The sequence below is a fragment of the Aspergillus alliaceus genome (genome assembly GCF_009176365.1).
Source record: "Aspergillus alliaceus strain CBS 536.65 unplaced genomic scaffold BDW43scaffold_16, whole genome shotgun sequence".
Classification (NCBI taxonomy): Eukaryota; Fungi; Ascomycota; class Eurotiomycetes; order Eurotiales; family Aspergillaceae; genus Aspergillus; species Aspergillus alliaceus.
Window position 1 is genome coordinate 208896 of NW_022474699.1, and position 21369 is coordinate 230264.

Sequence of the window (21369 nt, forward strand, 5' to 3'; positions counted from 1 at the left end):
TGGTTGGTTTACTTAGCAGAACTCATGGCAATCTATTATATAATTGGGCTGGTTTTTTAACTAGTGCAGAAGAATCAAATCACTGTAATAATAATATAAGACTCTGCAATAATTCTCAGCGATAGTATATCCGCATTACAGGCAATTATATATTTATAGAATAAGTCAGGCCAGCGAATTATTCAGGCTATCCTTCAGGCAGCTGGAGAGCTAAAAGCCTAAGGAACCCTGCTGTAACTACAATAGGTCCCGGGACATTATAGAGACCCTGGAAATAAGGTAGTAGACTGGCTGGCTAAAGAAGCAGTAGGCCTAGAAAAGAAATATCTGTTCTGATATCTTTTATTCCATGAAAAGAGATATATCCGCCGCAGAATTATCAAAGAATAGAAACAAAAATGAAAGGCCTTAAAGAAGAGAGAGTACCTCTACAAAATTAATAAGACCCTATCTTCAAACTGTACCTACTAGCTTTACAGCTTACTACCTCGCAACTGAGTCTATCTTCTTATCCAACTCTAGACCGGCCACTCGTGGCTGGCAATATATGGCAAGCAGCATTATCACCGAGATAACAAAAAATGTATATATGGAGCAGTAGAGACAGTGGCCCATGTATTAATTAACTGCCCGCGGCTAAACAGGCTGCGCCAAGAGCTACAGTGCAAAATTGGAAGAGCATTCAACAATATTTCGGATATGCTAGAAGGAGCTGACCAAGGTAAGGAAGGTAGGCTATAAGATGCCCCGCAGGACAGTAGTGTCTTAGGTACGGTACTGGACTATGCAGAAGCATTGCAGAGATTTTGAAGCCGCGCGCCACGAGGGCCACAGAACAGAGTACCAGGCACTGGCCAACACAGGCCTTGATGAGGCTCCAAATTCATCAGGAAAGTAATAGTTCATTGTAAATAGCCATGCAGATAGAGTACAGATAGAGATAGTCCCGCATATCGCCCTTGAGGCGAGGGGTCGGCGTATGAATAATCATCATCATCATCAGCTGTATGGAGGGACAATTGTGACCATCTGTCCTCGAAAGACCCAAGCGGGATCCTTAGAAGATGACAGTTTGACAAGACAATAAGCCCTCATTAACACGTTGTGACTAGAGGCCTGTCCCTTTTTATATTGTAGATGTGACGAAGATAACCTGCAAACTTCTGTAGTAGTTTAATATAGGATATACTAGGTTGTCATTCTTCCCTTATCATCAGTTTTATCACTATCACCAAGGAGAACTATCGATTTTAACAAATACACTCCACCATCTCGACAGATTAATGAGCCCTAAGGAGACATTCCCCTTGGCTATGGAGCAATGGCACGGTCCAGAAACCAGATAAAGGTACTCTGAAACATCATACACGAACCCCAATACTCCCAAATTTAACCACTAAGACCAAAGCACAAAGCAAGCCCTCACATTCTTCACACCGACTCCGTACAAACAAATCTCAGTACACCAAACCACATCCATTGTGATCCCCCCTCCCCCTAACCCCTAACAAAACCAAGTCCAAGTTACCACACTGACACAACTCTCGACAAGTTCCCAACCACATAATCATCACACAGAATCACCAACCTTCCTTCAAATCTCCAAAAAGCCAATACACAAAGCAAACCTCAAAGCAAACTCAGACGGCAAGCTACGCCTTATATCCCCGACCAATAAAGACCGGGAAAAGCCCACCCACCACCACACCCCAAACGCCACAATAAAGAACCACAAAGGGGTCCAAACACTCCCATCAACAAAGTTCCGCGCACAAGCACAAAGGTAGCATAGAGCTACAATCAAGGTAGCGCCGTGTAACGCACTCCTGCTACATCTCTGAAACAGAGGGAACACAGACATTGGAGAATAAAGAATTCTGCCTCATTGACCCACTCTCCTGCGTGAGATCTTGGTGGGTGGTACAGAGTGGGTTTATCTAGGTGACACTTGGGCCGTTGGTGTACCTGTGCTACCTCATAGGATGACCAGTGGAGAGATACTGTGTTAGATTATAGTTTGCGTAGAGTATCGACAGCTAAATGCTAGAATGGTTACCTGCCAAGGTTAACGGCTTAAAAGGCTAGGTTATACGACTATGTTATAGCGTAATTATCGTCAATTGAGTAAGAATTCAGTGTGTTGGTAAGAAGGGAGGATGATTTAACAATTCATTTGAGCATGAATGGTTTCGATATATCAGGCACTTAACCGACATTACTGACTCAATGGCCGATGTATGGTCCCATTACCCATGTCGCCTAGTATATATTGCCTAGGACTAATATCTGTGATATCGCGACGATATGTGCCGACGTAGTCCGGAAGATTCTCGTCTACTAACAATATCAGCCACTCTCCCGATCTCCTCTCGTCGAGGGAAGGGGTACATATATGTAGTAGGTCCAAATCCCAAATTTCCTGTGATATGAAGCTTTATGAAGACTAACAAGTATAGCCATGTTGAGAGCTGTCTTCCTCGCATTATCAAAGTCCCGTCGCTCTCTGTGTATCCGAAGAGACTCTGCGTGTCTGATTGTATCCCTCACAGGTCCGGTAACCTCCGTAAATGAGTCAAATCCTAATAGCCTTCACTTAGACAAGCCCTGCTCGCGTGTTTTGAATTAACGCAACCCCAGCCCGCTTATCTTCCATATTCTTCTGCATCCCTTCAAGGCCCATGCATCATATATAAGACACCAATTAGCCCTAAGAATCTGTAACCGCGGGGGTTAGGTACGAACTCTCTCGCCTTTCCTCCTGCAAGCCAGGGCTACTGCCATGATGGTAATGCCAGTAAACCCGGCGATCTGCTATTCTGTCAGGCCAAGCTGAGAGATTAGCGATGATGCCCACGGAGCTTAGGGATATAGACTGGGACTGGGAAAGAGTACAATGAGTCTCTCTAGTTCCGGGTCTCTCGGTCGACTTGGAAAACTCTTGCTGAATTTGGTGCGTCGATCCGTGTAGGAATTCAATCTCCCTTTCCGGCCTTCCTTCTCTATCCTAGCCTCAAATGTCAAACTGAGCAGCGAAGGTGACGAAGCTCATTCAAGGTCTACAAGTCTGCATCTTACTCCCCTTGAAGATCTGCCATGTCTCTCCACAGTCTAGAAGATTGAGGAAGATTCATCATACAACTCATCCATGACATGACATCTTTCACGTATGATCGAGGGCCTTGTATCTCACAGCTTAAATTCATGGGCTCGTGAAGCTTTTTCCTTTGCAACACCGCAGGAACTTCTTCGTCGAAGCAAAGTTAAAGCACGCCAAAGTCGTACGGCCCTTTCTGTAGCTTCTTGCGAAGCCAAACTACGAAACTCCTTCATTTCCTTTCTTTTCAAAGCATTAGCAACGCTAACGTTGAACTTCTTCTGGCCTTCTTCGCTTTGAATAGGGGGCAGCAGGCGTCACCGCGGTACGGGTATCACGAACAATCTCCGGGGTGCAGATGGGTCTGAATAAACTGAATGGGAGGTTTGGCACGTCATTGGAAGGCAAGGTGTAACGACATATAGTGAGTGTGTAGTTCTCATTGGGCTCAAAGAGATATTAGGCCTTGGGATATATTGGGCTTACGGGCAAATCTGAGATAGTTATTTTAAAGTCTGGCGGACGACAGCCAGGAGCATACTACATCGATCTACACCCATGCATTGAGTTAGTTCCTGTCTCAATCGTTCTTATCTACCGCACTCACCGTATGCTACTGTTCAGCAATGAAGACATCCTGTTTTGCGCGAATGAAAGCAAAGTTGTAGGTGACCGAACCCTGCGGACGGTGACTTTCAAGGGGGTAAGCAGAACCAATGAGGTGTCAAAAGAGCAAACTGCCTAAATAATAATTACCAACGAATAGTGAGCTCCAGGTAAAGAGTAATGATATCCAAGGTAAAGCTGAGAGTATCACTGTCTCCGTGCAAGTTTACCGGGACGATTTCTCGACACAAGCGGAGGATAAAGAAGGCAAGCTCACTGAGATTGAACGGATCAACAATTAATTTGATTGCCTTAACATACAAGTCCCTGATGCAGAGTCCATATCAGAAAACCTCGAACATCTTACACAAGGCTTGCTCCCGATTACAGGTGCACTGGCTCTTCTTTCACCACCGTAGGTGCGGCCATTACGGTAGGTTGTATTTTATTCTCTTCTTCTTGTGCTATTTTTCTACCCTTGTCAGGCTTGCTGTCTAATGACTACCACTGGCTTCTAAATCGGTGGACTTCTTGCTGGCCTGGAAATCTCCAATACAAAGGCTAATATGCACCGCATTGACAGTGGGTTCTAGGTCAGCACGCCCCATAAATGCTAATTTCCTAACATATACTAGCACCGAGCAACTATATTGCTTCAAAAACTGGTGAGTTAAAGCAGTTGGAGCAAGACCTCGGAATGGTCAGACAAGCTAAACAACAAATAGATCAGACGGAAGCAGCCTCCATCAGTTCATTCCGGGTGGCCATTAAAGCCATGTATACTATTGGAGAGTCGACTTCGCAGGACGCCGGGGCAAGCCTGAACTGGCTTCAGGCGAGAGCGTTAAGTATTGTAAGGGGACTTTGCCGTGAACAATGTGTCTTTTGCGCTACCGTACTGGGATCCCCATCTCCAGGCCCAGCTTACATACATCCAGTTAACGGCGAAAAGGGTGTGAGAAGCTGTGAGATAACCCCCGTAGCTCGTCCAAGGTGTAGAGAAATTTAACTGACGATTGTACCAAATATTAGATGCGAATCTGGGAGAATATTCGAGGGATTACGGCTGGCGTATATCCTCTATCTGTAACCCAAAGTCAGAAACATCCACATGAAGGAGCTTACCTCTGTCAGCCCGAGCTTCTGGTCAATGATTTGATCTTCTAGAAACATGCTGGTCAGATTGGCGATAGTCACACAGGAGCGCAAGAGCCCTCCTTCATTGTTGTGGCATTAAGCCAGTTACTGCACATCTATATCTGGTCAAACTACTTTCTTCTCATGTTTCATTACTTGATTCGCGCTACCGTGGGCTATATTATCCGGTAGCTAGTGCTATTCCTCCCGTCTTCAGACAACATAATATACGGATAAAATTCGATCATTCCACGAAACCCTCTATGTCGCAAAGGGGAATGGCATAGTACCAAGTATTATAGCATAGTCATAATAACGCAGATCCGCCTCGGTAATTCAGTAATTCACCTGGTATCCAAATCAGGTAACAAGGAAGCGGATTCTCGTGGCGCAACGCACTTATGCAAGATTTGATACGTAGTCAATATACACCGCTGCTTCCCGGTTTCCCACACGGAGTAGAAATTAGGCAATTAGCGGCGCGCCCGTCTATTAGCCGGTGGATCAGAAAGATTGAATCGTTCTAGAAGGGTCGAGTGTATCGGCCGGTAGTTTACGGGGACATGGCTCTACCGGCTATGATTCATATTGCTAATATTAACTGCCTGCGGGAAACTATTTGATAATGTAGGTATGCTCGGAGTATTTCCAGTCGACATACAGGAAATATTGAACCTTGAAGAGAGAGAAAAGATAAGCCAGATTTTCCCCTCCAGTAGAACCCACACGTGGCGGTGAACACTTGCACTGCTGTATATGGATCCGGAGTACTCCGTCCTGCCTGCGACGATGTTGAACCCCCACGGGCCACATAACCACCACTTAACAGGCGAAAAGTAATAATCCACCTGCAGAAGACCCCTCTCTAGCACGCCATCAACCCCTCCAACCCGGCCTTACTAATCCAAGGAGGGGTTAAAGCTGATCAGCCTAGCTGATATTCGCCACAAACAGAGACTCCCTGAGTAACCACAGAAAGGCACTGCTACGCGTAAGCCTTATATTAGAAACTTGTCCCAGCTCCAAATCCGGTAGGAATACACTGTTTGTAATTTGATTACTAACCTTAACATAACTAACTAACTAACTACTTTTGAATATATTACATAAGCCAACACCGGGGGTATCTCAGTTGAACCATGTTTTCAACTCAAGTTGAACCCTTTCGTTGTGGCTTATTCTATTTTCCTTTTCGTTCCATTCTAGAAACTCCTTCTCTCCCGGTTAACTGGATCATAAACAACATCCATGTATATATATGTACTGCACGGAAAAGCTTATTTTCTTTATGTGTTTGCTTGGTCAACATTGTGCTCTGTAGCTACTCCCTATAAGCTCTGATATATATCCTGCACTTGATATAGCTCTGTGGTACTTAGATCCTCTCTAGTCACAGTATCCGTATTCAACCCAAAATTATCATACAAAATATGTTAGTATTAAAGGATATAAATCGCCACAAAAGAACAGGCTCTTGCTTGACTCAATGTTTCCTTACGCAGATAGTCCTATTTTATTTCAGTAGCCCCCCTCCCTGTCAACAGCAACAATGACTGATGTCCGGAGTCATTCCTAATCTGACCACTACTACCTATTCTAGAAAGGAGGAAAGCATCAACATCCACAAACACGAAGTGTTCCCTCGAATATGTCTATACCGAAATACCAACAGTTAAACAACATGCACAATAAGCAAACCCCACAAACCACAACCCCTACAGAGCATATATATATCTATATATCTACCGAACGCAACCTCAGCCTACATATGTACATAAGACTCATATCCTTATTCTTTTTTTTAAAGATATTTAGTTAAAGAAAGATAACAAACTCAAAACTACAAATCATCCAAATCCAACCCCCAAAAATCAATGTAACCCTCATCTCACCTCATCCCATTTAGTCTGGTCCATTTAAATCAATTTCCCCAGTCAATCCATACGGAGCAAATTATACCCACTATTATACCCACTATCTAGGCTACTACCTACGTAGTATCTAAAGACGGGGGCTGTGTGCCGGCTTTTTTTTTTTTTTTTTTTTTTTTTTTTTTTTTTTTTTTTTTAATTTAATTCCAAGCTAAGACCTTCCTCCCCTTTGGCCCCATTTTCCCGCCTTATCACAACCCTAGTAAACCAGCGATGGATTCATCGTCCGTTCTAGAAGGTCTAGGGTGGAGAGGGGAGGCGTTTATCGTTGTTTCGGTTTCTGTGTTTGGGCGTTTGGGGTTGGGTTACATGGCGGCCCAATAATCAATTATTCTGTTTCTAATGGGTTCATTTGATGGTGGGGGTTGTTTTTGTTGTTTTCGTTGTTTTCGTTGTTTTCGTTGTTTTATTTTTGGTGGTTATTGAAAAAGGGTTCCATCTTTATTTTGCCTTATTTTATTATTGACCTTTATGGTGTGAGTATGTGGATGAATGAAGTGTTGAGTGTTGTTTTGTTCCAATATGTTGGTGTTAGTGTTGGTGTTGGTGTTGGATCTGTAATATAATACAACTTCTGAACACTGTTGTGGTCCTACTAATATAGACATCCTCCATATTAGAGTATATAAGGGCATTAAACGGTATTCTACTGTGGTACCAGGGGTGGAGCCTCCACATAAATGATGACTTGATACTATCTGTACTACAATTAATATAATGTAACAAAGAGCCGCGGATTAAAAAGATAAGGGCGCCGCCCTGTCCGCGTCCATACAACCGCACAGGCCAAACCACGAGGACAAGCAGCCCCGTTTACAAGGCTGATGTAATGGTATGCAGTGTCGGCATTAATAAATGACTAATACCAATACTAATACGAATACTACTTCTCGGTCTGTGGTAGCTTCACTGACCGTGACAACAAAGCCGACCGGTCTTATTCAGATTATCATGTTTGTCATATTGTTGTGCTTACTTATGATGGAATGGCTTACTTACCAGTTGACGCGGGGAATGAGACTCGCGTAACGCGATGAGGCTCGTTCCTGTTTTTGGGATCCCGGACAACGCGCCATTTTGTGTCTGGATTTGCTGGTTGGCGGTTGGCATGGGAATCAGGGTTCTCAAGGGAAGTGAGTGTTGCATTGTACAGGACACTGCCTACGGAAGGATCGATGGTTTTTGATAGGGGAAGTAGGTTGATCACATTGGCTTACCGTAGGATACGGATACGGATGCTACATTACACGCCTATATTGTTACACCGTGTCTTTTCTGGTCCTGTCAGCGTCATTCGATCCCAATGCTGCACGCTGATCGGATATTATTTGCGATGGGAGGAATGCTGGGTGCCAGTCAGGCTTCAAGGAAACGGAGGGGTGATGTCGATAAGGTCATCGGAGATTGATCGCTTCGATAGAGAGACTTGACCGACCGACTGGGCTTTTTGTCGTCGGTGGCGCTTGGCATATCTTTGATAGCGCTTTGTTCTCGCTCTAGACCAGGGAAAGCCTGTGTCGCATAGTGCCGATCATTAGCGGACATGAATCAGCTACATACCGCACTGAGTAAGAGCTCAGCCACAGTTGAGAGCTATGTGAAGTCGGTATGGAGATCCAAATATCGTCATATCCGTTCCTAACGCATAGAGGCGACCCTGGTTGTTGGGTAGATATGATTCAGCCTGCAGGGTAAACGCCACATACCTGGAAGTGGGGTTCCTGTGGCGCTTATACTTTATGATAGAACCAAGTATTTGTTGATATTCTGGGTTTTTCCCCCGTGCAGAGCGCAACTGATCAACCGGGGAAGCGATGGGGGACGCGTCGTCAGAAGTCCTTTTCTCCCTTGTCACGCACCGCTCAGCTGGAAACCAGGAAACACCAATCCGGGGCAGCGGGAGAGAAAAAGCCGCCAGCTCCATCTGCGCTGCAAGGAGTCGACACCTCGACACCTCAACACCTTAAACCTCTCCCCCGGGCTCGGACCGCATTCTGTAAGACGCAGGGTGCTCCGTGCGTTCAGATTCATTTCCTAGAATAACTGAGTATTCTGAGGGAGGGGGGGGGGGGGGGGGATTTAAGCCCCGGACAAAGCCGCGGGGAATGTTGTGCAGTTGTGCATCATTGACTGACGATCACAACTCCCTCACATGCGGTTGCGTACCCCATCTTTTTGTTTATCCCCAGACAAGACACCTGGTCTGGGGTTATCGTGGATGACGATGACTCAAGAATGCTGGGGTTGTTGTCATGTTGCCTTCTATATGGGGATTTCGGCCCCAGAAGTTCGTAAAAGTAATAATAATAAGACCTACTGAGTCAGGTCTCGTGTTCTTCACTGTTTCCATCGCATGGCAGCGTCGTATCCAATACTTGATCCAGGCGGTGAATCACCGCCCTTTGGCGCTGATGTGTCGTCGCGCAGGGAATCCCTGCGGAGATGGTACTTTTTGGTTGTGGCAAACATCATTTTCCTCAGCGCGCATGTAAGTAATACATTAATAATAGATAGTCATGGACCCAATGCATCGCAGTAACAGCCGTACGGGGCGGCAATGCAGGGTGGTACCCGGGATCATGGGATGCGATTCGACCTATCGCTCGATCGATCCAGCGATCGGATGTAACCAGCGGGGGAGAATGGGTGGGACAAAGTACTGTACATGGATGATGCGGGAGGGGGGAAAAGGTATAGGTATGTATCTACCCTTGCCAGCCCCTTTTGCAGATTGATACACAAGGAATGGATAGGTGAGAAGTCTTCATTCTGGATCACAAACAGAATGAGAATTAAAATCATAAACAAAAACAAAGGGCGTTCGTCGAAAGTTTCCAACCAATCAGCGTTGTAGGATTTCCCAAACCCCGAGCAACGGGGAAAAGAAAAAGGTACCAATGGAAAATTCGGATGAAATGGGGGATCAAGGTACAGTACAAAAAGAGGATCTCCACACTTTCCTCACACCTGGGACGGACGGCTTCCCCTTCCGCATCTTCCGAACCAGTGTTACCTTTGTGGAAAATGAAGAAGAAAGAAAGAAAGTCGACCAGTCTCAAACGCCTCATCTGGGCGACTGAATTTCCTAAATGAGGCATGAAGCGGACGGCGATCGTTTCGACCTGATTTTCAGTTATTTATTAGTGGGGGGAGGAAGGATTCCGACATGACGGTTCGATCGTCGAGACGTTTCGCGGGAGACGGAATTGCTTTCCCCGGGGGGAAGTGGTGTTTAATAATAATAATTAGGTTCGTTTAAGCCGAACTATTGATGGATCGTGATTGATAGTTTCGAGTATCTGATTAAAATTAGGTGGAGTGTGGTGCCTGAGTCTAGACCTCCCCTGGCGTTCAGCCGAGGCCTAAGCCAGACCCTACTTTAATAAATGAAAAGCTGTGCAAAGAGCCGAGTTACCTGTCAACTGTCTGCCGGGATAGATCGGTCGTGCTTTGTTTGTAGTGCGTACTATTTTCATGAGATTGTCGAATATTTGTCAAACATTTGAAATTCGAGAATGGCAGTGTCCGCTCGGCACATGCGTTGCGGGCGTCTCGTCTGATGCGTACGTATGATATCTGAAGTACTTCTAAAACAGGAGCCGAAGAGGAGGGGAATCCCTTCAGCCCTCTATGGATCGGATTGATCCTTCCAGCAAATTTCAAGGGCAAATTTCATGATACTGATTCTCACTAACTACACTAAAAATACACTGATTGGGCAGCAAGAACACCTTCCAGGGGACAGAGAAAAGGGGCCCTCTATTTTCCAAAGCTCCGGTAGCTGGAGCTTGGGAGCTCCATCGTCAGGCACGATCACCATATGATCCAGCTGGCCGGGACTCGCGCGACTTTCGACCGATTACCGAGGGGGACCCTCTAGGTAACCACGAGCTTTCCCCTGAACCTCCCCCCCCCCCCAAGAAAGCAAGAAACAAGCACTGTCGCGCGTCCGGCCCCATCCAGCCTCGGCTAAAATGCGTAGCGCCGTCGACCCGGTGGCAAGGCCGTGACAGTGAGGCTCTCCCCAATTTTATCCGCGGTTTGTCTTGCATTCCCTTTCTGAACGTGAAAATTCAGCCCATGTCACTGGCGGAGAAAAACGGGAGGAAATCTTCCGCCACTTCCCTCCCCTAAACGGGGCGATTGCCGGAGGAACGTTTTATCTACGGAGTCTGGGGGCCGTTGTAGTTACGGACAAGGGCCGCACACCTTTCACGATAGTGTAATCAACGGATGGATTCTCGGCTGTGTGACGAAGGAATCCCTTTTCCTTTTTCTTTTCCTTTTTCTTTTCCTTTTTCTTTTTTTTTTTCTCTTTAGGGATTTTCTCCTGACTAGGAAGACGATCGGTGTTACGTGGGCGATAGTGCGGGTGTTTTAGTAGAAACAGTGGGGGAGGAAGGGAGCTCTCGGGCGGTTCAACGGATATCCAGACTTTCCTTTGTTCTGGGTCAAAGGATCTCCCGAGCTGTTAATGGTTCTAGGTCCAACGGGTTTAATTCTGATTGATACCAGTTTATCGTCGAATTCGCAATCTAGGTACCTTCCTGGCCACTTCATCAGAGTACATGACAACTCGAAGGACCCGAAATTAAAATGGTGTAAGAAGAAGTAGAGGGTAAAAAAAAGAAGGGTAAAAAAAGAACCAAGTCTCCGCCGCGGATACCGCGCAGAACTCTGGAACAAAATCTGGAAGGAAAAGTCGTCAGGTTGCGATTTGCTTTTTTTTTATTTTATTTATTTATTTTCGAAGAGGAATTCTGGCGGGAAAACGAAATTAATGGCTAATCATCCTCCTGTTGTAGACCGCCCAAAGCGACGGTGTGTGAGTCGTAAGAGATAATGTATGGCACGTACAGGCGGTGACCCCATGTCCCTGTACAGGAATCGACAATAGACATACAGCTCGACGTACATCCGCCCGCAGTATAATGTATGCACGTTCGCTGCGAGGATGTCAAACATCGAAGCGGTGTGATTCATCCCCCCTCTGATTCGACCCCGAACTGAACCTTTGGGGAAGGACAGTTCAATAATGTTACGACTATCTACGCAGAGCACGGACGAGACCAACTGTCCAGACAACGGAACAGACACCGCAACAACCCGTTTCAGATGCACGAGAGCCCAAGAATCTACTACGATGGCCGCAGTTGATTGATGAATCGCTGACCGTGGCGGATTTGAGGGGTTAATCGTGTCGCATCGCGGGAGAGTGATCCCTTTCCGCTCTATCAGGTTGCATTTGTTTCTTCTCCGGAGTCATCACAGTCATCATTGCTAAGACATAAGCCGGAGTGGAGAGGCTCGATAAGGGCAGAGGGACAAAGGGAAGAATTCCTCCGAAATAACTCCATTTCCCATGAGTCAAGCACCGAGAAATCATCGAGACTGGGGGAAGTGAGATTGTACGGGGGGTTTTATTTGACTTGATTCGATTTTATTCTTTTTTTTCGTTCGGGTAACAGACACGGGTAATAATACTCCTAGTAGAAAATTTGAATTTCTAAAAAATTTATGGAGTAAGAGTAATGATAATAAAAATAATAATAATAATAACGATCCGAAGGAATTCTTGACTCACTCTTTGACGGTTTGATTCCCCACGTCCCCCCAACCCGATGTTCCCCGGCCCGCGGGCCGATGCTGAAAAGAAGGAAAATAAAAAGAAAGAAAATAAATAAATATTTCTTTCAATTCCAGATGATAAAAGAAAAGCGATAGATCCACGTCCACCGACCGGGGTCTGCTGTCAGATTTCCTCACTCTCTCTCTCTCTCAACTCTTTGTCTGGTCTAAAGTATCATTATTTGTTTTAGTGGTACTTTCGAGTCGACTGATCAATCCAGATCACGAAAGAATCAATGAGGAAAGACTCGATCCATGATTCGGTCAGGCTTTGGTCGCCCTATTTACTACCATTCAACCCCATCCACTCGATTCTTCATACATAATACATCGTACAGCTGCCGGGGCCTCCCTTCCGCCTGATCGTCCGCGTCAGTTGGGTACGGTATAGTTACTTGGCCAGCATTACGGAAGATTCTATGTCTGAGGGATTGTCGCCCGGTATTTTTGTTTGGCGATCACTTTATTAACTACCTGCTGTTCGGTGGAGCCCTGCATTATTGATTCTTTTTTATTCTTTTTTTTTTCCCCTTCTTCCCCCCCCCCCTTGAATTTTAAAATAAATCCGTTGATTTCTTATTTTCTTTTTTATTATTTATTTTTAAAACAAAAAAAAAAAAATACGCATCACACCAACCCCCCCCGCGACGCCTTATCTGTTGGGATATGCAAGGGAGTCCAGACGCTTCCCCGATCGATCTGGGCCATACATATACATTATCACTCTTGGACTGGATTTTCTTCACCACCATTTACTGCCTAACCGGTGACGGAGGTTGTTATTTACTTCCCATCCCTTCCCTTCCCTCCTGCTGGGTCCTTTCCCCAGACTTGTCGATCTTCTTCACTTTATCTTCTGAGAACTTCCCTCGAACTTCTCTCGTCAGCAAACACTCATCCCCACTCACCCATACTGGAGCTTCCCTCTACAACATCCCGCCGCCTCTGTGGCTGTTGAACCTCATCTTCTCGATCCACTCTACACACATACACACATACATACCATGAAGTACACCAAGTCGACCGCAATCCCAATGTTTCCCCTCCAGGCCTGGAGTGGCAACGCGGCCAGTCTCAGGTCCTCTCCGAGCGAGGCGTCGGCCAACACCGACGCGGTTGCCTTCAGCTTCGATACGACCTGGGATGGGGGCTCACCCATTTGCGCTCCCGCGGCCCCCCCGCCAACTCCGCAGGACTCCCTACTGGATATCACCCCCCGCAAGTGTTCCTTCTCGACGGCCTTTGGGATGAGCAACGCGTGCGCTTTCCCCTCTTGGCCTAACCGACCTTCTTTGATCAGCATGGACACCGAGGTGTCCACCGGCAGCGCCTACATCTCGGACGAGGATCTTTACTTTGACTTGACCCCCCAGTCCGAATCCGCCGTGGAAGAGGAGTCGGCCGTCGAGGAGCGTACCCGACCCGGTCATCTGACGACCGAACAGCAAATCCAGATGATGCGCGCCGCCGCTGAAGAGGACGCTCAGCGCGCGCGATTCCTCGCTCAGGTGCAGGCGCATGCGCGGGCTCAGCAGGCCATGCGTGTGGCACAGCTGGCTACCGTCGAAAAGGAGAATGCGAAGCGCAAGAAGCGTCGGGCTGTTCCCGAGCGCAAGCGACGCACTCCCTCGGCCACCAAGGCCGTGATTCGCGCCTGAATCCGTCTGTCGCGCCTTGTATCAACATTCTCCACCGTGCTCATGCCATGATCCAGATCCCGCCTTTCTGGTCGCTCCTTCACGCCAACTTTGCTAGCTGCTGCAGCGCAGTCCGCCGATCGGCAAGCTTGCCCCGTCCGTCGACTTTTCCAGACTTCTAAAAGTGCTATCTACCCTTCAGCCGCTTCTCACTCTGTCATTGCCTCTTTTTTTTTTTTTTTTTTTTTTTTTCTCTCTCTCTCTCTCTCTTTCTTTTTTTTTTTTTTTTTTTTTTTTTTTTTTTTTTTTTTTTTCCCTCCGGTTGGCAGCTCTGAGGGCACGTCAAGTGACCAATCGGAGCATCCAATCTTGTTTCTCCCCTTCAAACCTCGCTGGTCGCACTACATGGGACACGCGAACCGAAAACGCATCTGCAGAGAATCACAAGCGGCGGCCAATCCGAATGATTTTCGCCGAACATCTGATTGATGACGACCCGCACGTGCCTTTCGCCTTGGCCTTTCGCCTTGGCCGACGACTGCCGCTGGTTGGTTGCGGCGATGGTTTGGTTACGCGCCGTAGCCGGACGGAATTTCCAATACCGCCGAGTTACAAGGCCCGCACAGTTACTTACTTAATTCCTCGCTGTCGGCGCCTCGCCTGGAATTTGCTTTTGGCTTTTCTTCCTTCCCCTCCTCTTTTCTTCACTCTCACCTTGTCTGCACGCTGGACAGGGCCTGGCACCCTATCACCAGACAGATCCACCTCACCGCTACTGTCATCCATCTTATCTTTCCTTATGACTCACCGGAAACTGACGATAACCTTGTTTCCATTGCTCATTTTTATTTCGTTTTCATTTTTATGCGCCGGCGTTGGGCGGTCCTCCGTTTCTTCTTTCATGGTAGCGTTGGGTTGGATCCATTTCGGGAAGTTCCTCTTTATGTCCGGATTTCATTAACACTGCTTGGTCTTTCTTGTACTGTTCTTAGTTCACCTACCTTTCTTAATACTCCCTCTTTTTGCCCCGGTTTGTTTTCTCGTGTACGTTGTCCGTTGATTTAGCGCTCGGATGTTCTCAGATACCCAGTCGTGTACCTAATGTCTTTTTGTGTTTCTCATACCCCGAGCGTGTTACACGAACAGCTCCCGCGTCGGCTTTTTCCATGGTTTTGCGTTGGTTTGGCATTTTGCATAGCTCTGCGACATACCCTTTGATGAGTTTCCTTTTATTCTATAGGTAATTACATGTGAATACGAGCTGGTACTATCTTAATCTGGTATTACTCCATATGACTATTCTAGAAAGAGGGGAGCTATGACAAAAAAAGAAAGAAAGAAAGAAACGTAAACTCTGTATACATAACACACATTCCCATCTAAACCATCACTCAAGCCCGTGACTGTGACTCGTACCAAAACCCAGGCTCATATTCAACAACAAACCCCAAAAACTACACAACCCATCCCAACAAAACCAAACAAGGTAAAGAAAAGAGAAAAAAGAAAGGTAAAAAAGAAAGGTAAAAAGAAAGGTAAAAAGGAGAGAAAAAAAAAAACAAAAAAAAAAAAAAAAAAAAAAACCTCTATAACCCAGAAACCAAATCCCCCACCTCCCTAACCAACTTCTCATTCTCCTCTCCCATAAATCCTGCCTTACCCCTAACAACACCCCTCGCCTCCATGGCCGTGCACAAATCCCCTACCGCCCCCTCCCTCTCAGATCCATAAACCAGCATCCCCAACGCAAGCAAGAACCCCCGGGCAGCCTCTACGCTCTCGCTCTCCCTGGCAATAGCCTCGACAAGCGACGCCGCTAGCTCCACCTGCTCATCTTCCGGTATCGTCTCGCCGTGGCCTTCCCATCGGGAATTGTGGTTGTGGACTGTGAGGTTATAGGCTAGGGAGGCTGCTGTGCAGCGGAGCTTGGAGGAGGGGGATAGGAGGGCCGTGGTTAGGGTGTTTAGGGCTATTGAGCGGAGGCGTTGGTGAGTGAGGACGGTTGTGATGGAGAGAGGGGAGGTGAAGAGGTTTGCAAAAAGGTGGAGGGTTGTTAGGCACTGGTTGTATGGTGTATCCCTTTGGGTTTGGGTGAGGGTTATTAGCGTGTCTGGGTGGGAGGAGAGGCAGGCGGATACCCTTGGGTCGAGGCAGAGGAGGCGGGTTAGGTCTGTGATTGCGAAGTGGGATTCTGGGGGGGTTCGGGAGTGGAGGCTTGTGAGGAACGTCGGGTAGGTGGGGAGGTCGGGGGGCAGGGGGATGCCTGGGTCTCCTCCGGCTGTGGAGTGGGTGGTTATGAAGGTCGTTATGGAGGTGAGGGTTGGGTGGGATTGCGTGTCTGGGGGCAGTTTTTGGAGGAGTTTGGGGAGTGGGGGGATGGATTTGAAGAGGACGTAGGATTTGGAGGGGACCAGGCGTTGGAAGGTTGGGAGGTCGAGGTGGTGGTGGGGGTGAGTTGGATGGGCCATCTCGAGGAGGAGCCGGATGTTGCCTCGTAGTTGGGAGGCGTTGGCGCCGCTCCAGGTGTCGGCTTCTTTGCCTTTTAGGTAGGTTTTGAAGGTGGGCGTGCCCCGGACTGGATACTTCATGGAGACGTCGTAGGCGGTGCTGATGTCCACTTTAATGAGGGCGGCTTTGGCGCCGGCTTCTTCGGCCAGTTCGTCGTAGACTGGGTACATGGCTTTGCAGGGTGGGCAGGTGGCGGAGGTGAAGAAGATCACGGCGCAGGAGTGCGAGGCCGAGGCGAGTTCGCGCTCGAGCTGCGCAAGGTTGGCGACCACTCGGACCTTGCCGTGCGGTTGAGGTTGCGATGTGGGCTGCTGGTGAACAGGGGTTGTCATGGTTTGTGCTGGGACCCCGGGAGCCGGCTGAGGAGCTGCGCTCGGGGCCTGCGTGACACCACGCAGAGCGGCTTCAATTTGAGGCTTCATCATCTGACCGAAGGGCGTGCTCAGGAAGGTCTGGGGCAGGTTCCGGATGTGATCCGGGATGCTTTTGCCCACTAGGAACATGGCGAGGTCCTGAGTGAAGTTGTTGCAGTTGTGCAGAAAGAGGTCGTATGACTGTTGCCGTTAGTGGTTATTTCTTTGTCATGGGAATGAGGGGCTTGCCTCTGGTGTGTAGATATCTCCGAGCGACTCGATGTACTCAGTGATAATATCAACGGAAAGCTCTGTGGCTCCGAGATGAACCCTTTCCATGGGCTGTCCATGGTGCGTACTGCCAGGGACAGACGTCTGGATGCCATGTCCGAAGTAGTACTCGACGCCGTCGAGGACAATGGACGTGTGGTAGATGGCATCCATATGCGTCCCTGTTAATGGAAGCGACCACTGCACTATGTTAGATCTGCAATCCCCGTGCCATCTCTGATGCTTCTAACGAACCTGTCGGGCGAGACCCTGTTTTAAAAGAGTTAGCCAATGAGCTTCGAATTTTATAGAGTACTTGAAACCACCTTGGAGAGGTCATAAACATACAGCTCTACATCCATGATGAGAGATGAGCCTGGTGAGTTGCGACCTGGTCACTGGAAGCTGCCAATGGAGAATAAATATAGTGGTCTGGAGAGATAGGCAGACAAAGCTGAGGTGTTCTGGGGCAATGTCACGGGGATATATAAAGTTGTCTGAATTGGGAAATTTACAGACGTGTTACGTCAGCAAGTGACAGTCACGGGAATTCTTCTATTGTTCGGTCATGTTCGATCGACGACCACTACTTGTACATCTTCATAATGCTATTATTAAGTACTATATTCCAAATTATTATTTCATGAAACTACTCCTGCCATAATACTCAATTGCACCAAGATCCTCGTAGCTAAGCAAGCACACATCGTAACAACCGCATCGCTAACTACAGTGCCTTAATACTTACCAGTATGTATGTAGTCGGAACCCAAGTATAGATAACCAACCAATGACTCTCCGCCCGCAACTTGCGCATCATCCCCAACGCCACTGACAACCCCAAACTCCCACCTCACACCCACTCAACCAGAGGAGATGGTGCGTACCAAACCCATCGCGACGCAACCCCCAATCCAGAAACACCCAACTAACCAAACCATCCACAACTCCAGCCTCCCAAAAAGCGCAGTGCACCCGCCTCCGCCGCGCCCAAAAAGCCACGCCAATCAAAACTAGCCAGAGCAAACGATATCACCGCCGACGAAGAAAACGAAATCAAAGAAGTCTTCCACCTCTTCTCGACAAGTGTCCCTGAATTCAAAAATGAGAAAGAAGGCGTCATAGAACGCGAGGACGTCCGGAAGGCGCTCGTGTGGGTCGACTCTCCTTCCCCTCGCACTTTACGATTCCACTCACCCTCAACCTCAACCGCAAGATACTGACCAAAGTGATGACTCGATAAAGAGCCCTAGGCCTCCCCCCTTCCAACTCCAAAGAACTCCACGATATCCTCTCTGCGATTGACCCCACAGCCACCGGCTTCGTCCTCTATGAACCCTTTCTCTCTGTCGCGGCGGCGAAGCTACGGTCTCGGGATGATGACGCTGTCGTTGCGGAGGTGGATGCCGCTTATCAGTTGTTTACGCGGAATACGGAGGGTCCGATTACGTTGGGTCATTTGCGGCGGATTGCGCGCGAGCTGAAGGAGGATGGGTTGGGGGATGATTTGCTGCGGGATATGATTTTGGAGGCGAATGGGGGGGATACGGTTGAAGCGGGTGTGAGCTTGGAACAGTTTCATGATGTTATGAGTAGAGCTGGTGTATTTTAGATATTTGGATTCCTGCTTGGATGTTTTGGTTAGTGTTGGGTATGGCGTTTGGATATGGGCGGGTTGTTGGGTTGCTCTCTTTTGGTGTTTTTTTCTTTCTTCTTCTTGGGGTGGTGTGCATGGATTGGGTTGTACATAGATTATGACATGGGATATGAATTGTATGTGGTGTGCAGACAGCGAGGATTGGGGATGGATTGTGGATTAGGCGGACTACAATGGAAGTATAGCTGGTTATTATGAACTTGGCCGATATCATTCCTCATTGTACCTGTAGTAATATCTGCAGTATACTATCCAAAGCTGGTCTGGTCCACATAAAAATACAAAACCAAAGCAATGCAACGCCGGTAGTTGGACTTAGGGGTATCATAGTAATAGTGTGATATACACGGTTTGCCGATGTTCCGCCAATCGCACGGAACTAAGCCAAATATAACAAGGTAAAGGTATTGACTTCAATCAACATCCGACACAGGCGATGCATTTGCGACTGGAAGCTTAGTCTTCTCAGGCGCGGACACGCTTGTGGCTCGGGATGTTCTAGAGTCTACAGTGGTCGCAGATGTCATCGACATATCCTCCGGGGTGATGGCGCTGGAGGTAGACGCGGAGCTCTCACCTTCTGTAAGATCCGGCTCTTCAGCCCGAGCGTGCACAGAAGATGGGTCCATTGATTCATAAAAGAGCATGAAAGCTCCTCCCTGCGCCAGGACGTTGGATTCGCTGACCATCTGCACATCCTCGTCACTCAGCCGGAACCAGCGCTCAGTCGTCTGCTGCTCGCCATCTGCCTCTATGACTGACTCTGGGACATCGGCGGGGAATGTATCGGAACAGTACTTTCTATAACAGATGTAGTGACCGTTCTCATGACGGCCGTAGTGCGTAATGACTGCGCGTAATTCGTAGAGTTGTCCCTGGGAGTCTGCGACCTTGGCGGCCTGCGTGAGCATCGACTCTCTGGGATCCATATCCCACGACTCGCTGCTTTGACCTGCCTGGTCTGTAGATGCTGCTCCTAGGCACCACTTACTCAAATCAAGAACCTTGGGAAATTTTAGGGCGGCGTAATTCTTTCGAAGCAACCCCGTCATTTCATCGAATAAGCTTCGATTGATGTGAACAACAAGACACCTCGGTGGCCTGGCGATAACAGCTTGTCTCGATTTCGTGGACGAAACGCGGTTCTTTAAAGGGATATGGCACTTCTTTGATAGGGTCTTCTCCGTAAAATCCTCTTCCTCGACAGCTTCCTCAACAGCGATTAATCGCTCCTGCGCCGATTTCTTGAGTGCATCGGACACACTGGGTGAGTCGGGTATATTCGAAAGCGACCTATCCTCCTCAATTTGTTTCAATAGGCTCTGAAGTTGTTCTCGGACGCGTAACAAGGTGCATTTCGCGCACTCCACCCCCTCGATGGGCTCCAGCTCCATATAGTCTTGCAAACAATCACGAACATCATGCTCATAGCCCGCCCCAAGCGGCACGGTCAAACAATTGAATGGAATAAGAGACAGGCCCTCCGTCCATCCACACTGCATGCAGCCGACTCGCTGAGCAAGAAGACCTTCTAATGGGTTTCCGAACGAGCGTATTTCAGCGATCCGAGCCCCAACAGAAGTGTCAGAACCTGTCCCCTGCGATGACCCGGCCCCAATAACATTCTCCTGCGGGCTCGCCACCTTCAAGCCCAGGTTCCGCGTCTGCTTTCGTGTAGCCTGCTGTATTTCGAAATCTATCTGATCAATGACCTTTGAAAAATATTCCTGTGCATCTTGCTGCTGCCAACTGCTCATCGACTTCAGATCCGGCGGAGTCCACAGTCGTTGTCCGTAGCTGTCTGCGCTGTTCAACCGTTCTATAATCCCCTTGAGCGCTTCATGAGTCGAGAATGTTCCCTTCGCCCCGAACAAGTCGATGTTCCGCCCCAGAAACACCGCCAGCGACTTAAGGGATGCGAACCCTTGGATAATACTGTTCTGGTAGCACGAGTTATCCCAGTTTCCTAACCCCGGAGGAAGACTGTCCTTGTTGCCGAATCCCGGAAAGGTAGGAGCTCGAGGAATGAGGGAGGACAATGAGGATTTATCAAGGCCGAGGATCCGTTTTATCGCTTTGCCTTTGGCTTCCAAGCTCATCCGACCGGTACTTTTGTCAACCGAAGCTGGGCCTGTTGTTGAATCTAGGGCGGCGACTAGTCTGGACGGGGTCAAGTAGAGCATGACGTCCCACAATATTCGAGCCACCGTAGCCGGAAAGGATCCAGATTGAGTAAGGGCAAAGAAAACAAGTATCGCGATGGCTAGGGTTGATGGTAGACTTGGGTGATCCTGTAGGTACTGCAACACGGTGTCATAATGGCTGTTCTTTGCGTGGTTCAAGGGACTCTGAGTGAGGAAACCGTTTCCCCCTCGATGGGAGTGCATGTCTGGGTGGAAAGTCTAGGAGGTCACGGCATAGAGAAATTATTAGGATACTCATAGATGAGCGAACGAATGAAAATGTGGTTGTATAGAAAACCCGAGTATAGATGAGTGACCTTTTCCCCGTCGGAGTTTAATAAGCGCCGCCGGGATTCACTTTTGGT

General features: G+C 48.0%; 4 protein-coding genes across 4 annotated transcripts; 2 read left to right on the forward strand and 2 right to left on the reverse strand.

The window, feature by feature from the left end:
- Positions 1-12999: 12999 nt before the first annotated feature.
- BDW43DRAFT_273303 (uncharacterized protein) lies at positions 13000-14283 on the forward strand. The gene has a single exon (XM_032041611.1). The coding sequence runs from the start codon at positions 13401-13403 to the stop codon at positions 14052-14054; it is 654 nt and encodes a 217-aa protein (XP_031901327.1). The 5' UTR covers positions 13000-13400; the 3' UTR covers positions 14055-14283.
- A 1262-nt stretch (positions 14284-15545) lies between these two features.
- On the reverse strand, positions 15546-17609 carry BDW43DRAFT_273305 (bifunctional C97 family peptidase/thioredoxin family protein). Its single transcript, XM_032041612.1, has 4 exons — positions 17491-17609; positions 17420-17434; positions 17144-17365; positions 15546-17095 (listed from the first exon to the last, which is right to left on the reverse strand). Exons 1-4 carry the CDS (start codon positions 17524-17526, stop codon positions 15620-15622), a joined length of 1749 nt encoding a protein of 582 aa, XP_031901328.1. The 5' UTR covers positions 17527-17609; the 3' UTR covers positions 15546-15619.
- A 123-nt stretch (positions 17610-17732) lies between these two features.
- On the forward strand, positions 17733-18776 carry BDW43DRAFT_310158 (EF-hand superfamily Ca2+-modulated protein; the record flags this gene model as incomplete). Its single annotated transcript, XM_032046856.1, has 3 exons — positions 17733-17756; positions 18118-18317; positions 18410-18776. 3 exons carry the CDS (start codon positions 17733-17735, stop codon positions 18774-18776), a joined length of 591 nt encoding a protein of 196 aa, XP_031901329.1.
- Positions 18777-19135: 359 nt separating this feature from the next.
- Positions 19136-21284, reverse strand: BDW43DRAFT_56153 (ubiquitin-specific protease UBP1). Its single transcript, XM_032050238.1, has one exon. The coding sequence runs from the start codon at positions 21206-21208 to the stop codon at positions 19235-19237; it is 1974 nt and encodes a 657-aa protein (XP_031901330.1). The 5' UTR covers positions 21209-21284; the 3' UTR covers positions 19136-19234.
- Between the last annotated feature and the right edge of the window lie 85 nt (positions 21285-21369).